The sequence below is a fragment of the Hylaeus volcanicus genome, chromosome 2 (genome assembly GCF_026283585.1).
Source record: "Hylaeus volcanicus isolate JK05 chromosome 2, UHH_iyHylVolc1.0_haploid, whole genome shotgun sequence".
Lineage (NCBI taxonomy): Eukaryota > Metazoa > Arthropoda > Insecta > Hymenoptera > Colletidae > Hylaeus > Hylaeus volcanicus.
In genome coordinates, this window is record NC_071977.1 from 2,814,219 (window position 1) to 2,818,404 (window position 4,186).

At 35.1% G+C, this 4,186-nt stretch overlaps 1 protein-coding gene across 3 annotated transcripts in view; it reads right to left on the minus strand.

Annotated features, from left to right (window-relative positions):
- The window catches only part of LOC128884776 (phosphofurin acidic cluster sorting protein 2), a 59,241-nt gene that overhangs the window by 3,132 nt on the left and 51,923 nt on the right, over nt 1-4,186 (minus strand). For all 3 annotated transcript variants that reach the window (XM_054138402.1, XM_054138401.1, XM_054138400.1), the window contains 2 exons: nt 1,427-1,695; nt 719-924 (listed from right to left, as the gene is read on the minus strand). In XM_054138402.1, the coding sequence (XP_053994377.1) occupies nt 719-924; nt 1,427-1,695 (475 nt within the window). The remainder of the gene's footprint in view (nt 1-718; nt 925-1,426; nt 1,696-4,186) is intronic.

Below are 4,186 nucleotides of genomic sequence, written 5' to 3' on the forward strand. Positions count from 1 at the left end.
TCTAGTAACGTGTACTTTTATATTGAATACTTGAACATTATCTTTCATATTTAGTTGTACTGTTTAAGTCTAGTAACGTGTACTTTTATATTGAATACTTGAACATTATCTTTCATATTTAATTCTACTGTTTAAGTCTAGTAACGTGTACTTTTATATTGAACACTTGAACATTATCTTTCATATTTAATTCTACTGTTTAAGTCTAGTAACGTGTACTTTTATATTGAATACTTGAATATTATCTTTCATATTTAATTCTACTGTTTAAGTCTAGTAACGTGTACCTTTATATTGAATACTTGAACATTATCTTTCATATTTAGTTGTACTGTTTAAGTCTAGTAACGTGTACTTTTATATTGAATACTTGAACATTATCTTTCACATTTAATTCTACTGTTTAAGTCTAGTAACGTGTACTTTTATATTGAATACTTGAACATTATCTTTCATATTTAATTCTACTGTTTAAGTCTAGTAACGTGTACTTTTACGTGTAAATCCTAAAGCTCTCTTTGTAAAGCCCTTTAGTTCCTGAAAAATGTCGAGGACTTATATAAGTTTTATAGCCTTGTTTGGATGCACATTATAGTTGAGAATTTTATATAACGGAGTCGTCGGAACACAACAGGCGTAAAATTATGGACAGTAAAGGGTCTATTGAGTCCCATCAATCGAGGTCCCACAGTACAATCTTCCCATGAACGATAATTACAATTTTTGTATTCGCGTGACCAGGCACGTGAACGTGGCACGAATGTCTGCAGGAGAAGCAGTGGTCAGGACTCTCTGGTTCCTTTCTTGAAGTCTCGCGGCGAGCACCGCTCCACCTGGATCAGCTAACGAGACCAACGACACCGCATCTGGCAAACTGTCGTCCGGTAAAACGCGACTTAATTGCTCCACTAGTGCCTTCCTCGGCTGAAACAATAACGCATCCATTTATTAACAGACGTCCTACAGATGCAAAGGATACACAAAGGATTTACGAAAGTAAAACGTTTAAAGACGAAACATTTGTTTCCACTCTGAACATATAAATTAGACTTTGCTATTGTCGCAACTCCAAGAAGAACGATTCCAAAGTGTAACATATTTTCAAGTACAACAGCGAATCTGTTTCGGATGAATATTTTGAAGGAGTTTGCTCGGAGCAAATTTCTGCAAGGATTTTTTTTTAAATAACTTCTACTTGTCGCATATTACATAGAGGATCACTTCTTTCGTTAAATTTCAAATACAAAAATAATTTGGTGCTCGAAATAGCTATTATTTCAAACGAATCGGTGTTATTTTCATTTTCAAAGAACTGTGTTAAAATACATTTCTTTCGAATAGCTATTTTTTTATTTTGATTTTAATAAAAATCCGCGCAGGCCTGGCTGGTATCCACCCCCGTGTTATCGGAGTACCGTTTAACTACCTCGGAGCTATTCAAGTCGGCCGGTGGCTTCAAGTCTACGCTGAGGCTGTGCTTTTTAGACTTATTGCTACCCGGTGTGCCTCTGTCGCGGGTAAAAAGTCTGCTCCGTCTGTCCGAGCTCTCGGTTTTATTGTGCAGCTCCGATTTCGGCGGGGAGCCAGGCACGTAATTCGGTGGATCGTTCGCCTCGTGATCCGTCCAATTCTCTGGATGCGAATCGCTGTCGGCTCTCCGGGAGCTGTCGTCGCTTTGTCTATCCACGCCGCGCTCTGCAACGAAATTTCATTACTCTTCGTCGTGGCGCACCATCGATTAGCTCGCGCTAACGATCACAAGCTTCGAACCACCTCCCGACTCGTCTTTTCGAATATTCTCTCGTCTTTTCGAATATTCTCGCGTTCTCCCGTCGCGCGGTGTTTCAAAATCACTGCTGAACAATTACTCGATTTTTAGTTCCAACATAAAGTCTTCTTTGGAAAATTAATTAAAAAAAAAAAAGATGAATAGAAGGACCAACTTTTCCTTTTGAATAATACTTATTGGGGACCTTCTAAAGGCTGGCTAAACTGTCTGACCCAATACGAGTAGCGACTACTGCCAGGTCTCAACAAAAATCCTTCTCATAATATACGTCGTCATTTAAAAATATTTGTGCAAAGTTTCGCGAAGTAAATAACTGTAATATGCAAAAAAAAGAAGAATGGCCCTGTTCTTAAAAAAAGGAAGTCGAATCTGTGTACTCTATAAGGAACACGTTCAATTTAACATTCTGTTAAATTTTTTATTTAGATATTATTTATGAAATAATTCGGTTAGTTGGAGGTGGTCTGAAACTCGCGACAAGCGATGCGCGTGATATCCGTATAGTCGATCGACGGTGGAAACGCATTATTATCACGCGTATTATAACGTAATTATAATATATGTCATGTATTATAATTTTTAAATACGATGTAAATTATATAAATAAATGAAGATATTTAGATTTACTAATCGGTCTTGGATGTTCTACTGAAGCTAGCTATTACTTTCAGCAAATGTTTGTTTAACGAGCGAGCAAGATGAATTATAAAATTTGATATATTTGTTACATTTATCATATATGTATGTGACATGTATTATAGATATTACCTTAAAAGAAATAAATAATTTAATACGAGTACGTATTAAATATTGTGTGTACACATAATATACAGCAAGATGAGCAAGATGAATTAAAAAAATTTAATGTATTTGTTACATTTATCATATATATGATATGTATTATACGTATAAACTTAAAAGAAATAAATAATCGAATACGAGTACATATGTACACATAATATACAGCAAGATGAGCAAGATGAATTATAAAATTTAATGTATTTGTTACATTTATCATATATATGATATGTATTATACGTATAAACTTAAAAGAAATAAATAATTTAATACGAGTACATATGTACACATAATATACAGCAAGATGAGCAAGATGAATTAAAAAATTTAATGTATTTGTTACATTTATCATATATATATGATATGTATTATACGTATAAACTTAAAAGAAATAAATAATCGAATACGAGTACATATTAAATAATGCGTGTACACGTAAGTGTACACATAATATAGACGCACGTGGATTTATATACCGTCAGTAAATTTATGTAAAATCATGTCGAGTCGCGTTGAAAAGATCCGCACGCGTTATGCGAGACGTGACAAGAATGCGCTTCCGCCGTAATACGCTGGACAAGTAAAAGTACAGCGAGTTGAAACGCGTCTAACGCGTCCAATTAGACAGAATCGCTAAGACACACTACACCGTTAAATCAATCGACGATCAAGGACTCGTTAGATAGAATAGAGAATAGTGAAACTTACTAAACGTGTCACACATCAAGGATACCACGAATCTGCGCGCGAAATACATGGCAAAGGCATTCGTGATCGACAGTCAAGTATATGTTTTATCGGAAGCCTCCCGCACTTGCAATCAATCGTGTCGCATTAATCGTACAAGAACGAAAAGTTAGTAACACAGGTAATGTAGATCGTATACAAAGATTCATAGTATAAAGAAGAAGATACGTACGTGCGAGCAGATAGAGAGAGACACGGAAAGAGAAGAGGCCAGTTGGACAGGTGCGAAGAATTCGATTTGTAAATTGCTACATTAAGGAGGAGGCGCAAAAGAGCCGCGAAAGAGGCGCAAAAGAGGCACGCAACAGACACAAGGCTCTTGTTGACCGTTCGACGGCTCTAATCGAAGAGAAAAGAGCGTACTAACTACGGTCGCCAACTCCTTTAACCGTGGAAAAAGGATATTGCAGATTTCTAGCTTTTGTTGGCATACGTTTACGCAATCGTTGCGATTGGGACAATGTGTAACGTGAAAGATGAATTTGGTGGTCTCTGTTACGTAAAATAATATTTGTTAATGTATGTTTACAAGATACGGTCAGTGTAAGAAGCATTACCAACCAATTTGAAGTAAGTGGTTCCTGTACGAATACTTATTACACTGTATGTTAATAAAATAATATATCAGGCTATAATGCGCGTATAATGCATTTTCATAATGGGGAGAATTTAGTCTTTATAAATACATATAATTTATACGCTGTATATATGTAAAGGTGAAATTCTTGCCGTTATGGAACAAAGACCACGTTTAATATAGTTTTAGAATATAAATATAATATATAAATATAATATATATATATACATATATATATTTACAACAGTGTTTATATATATTTATATTCTAAAACT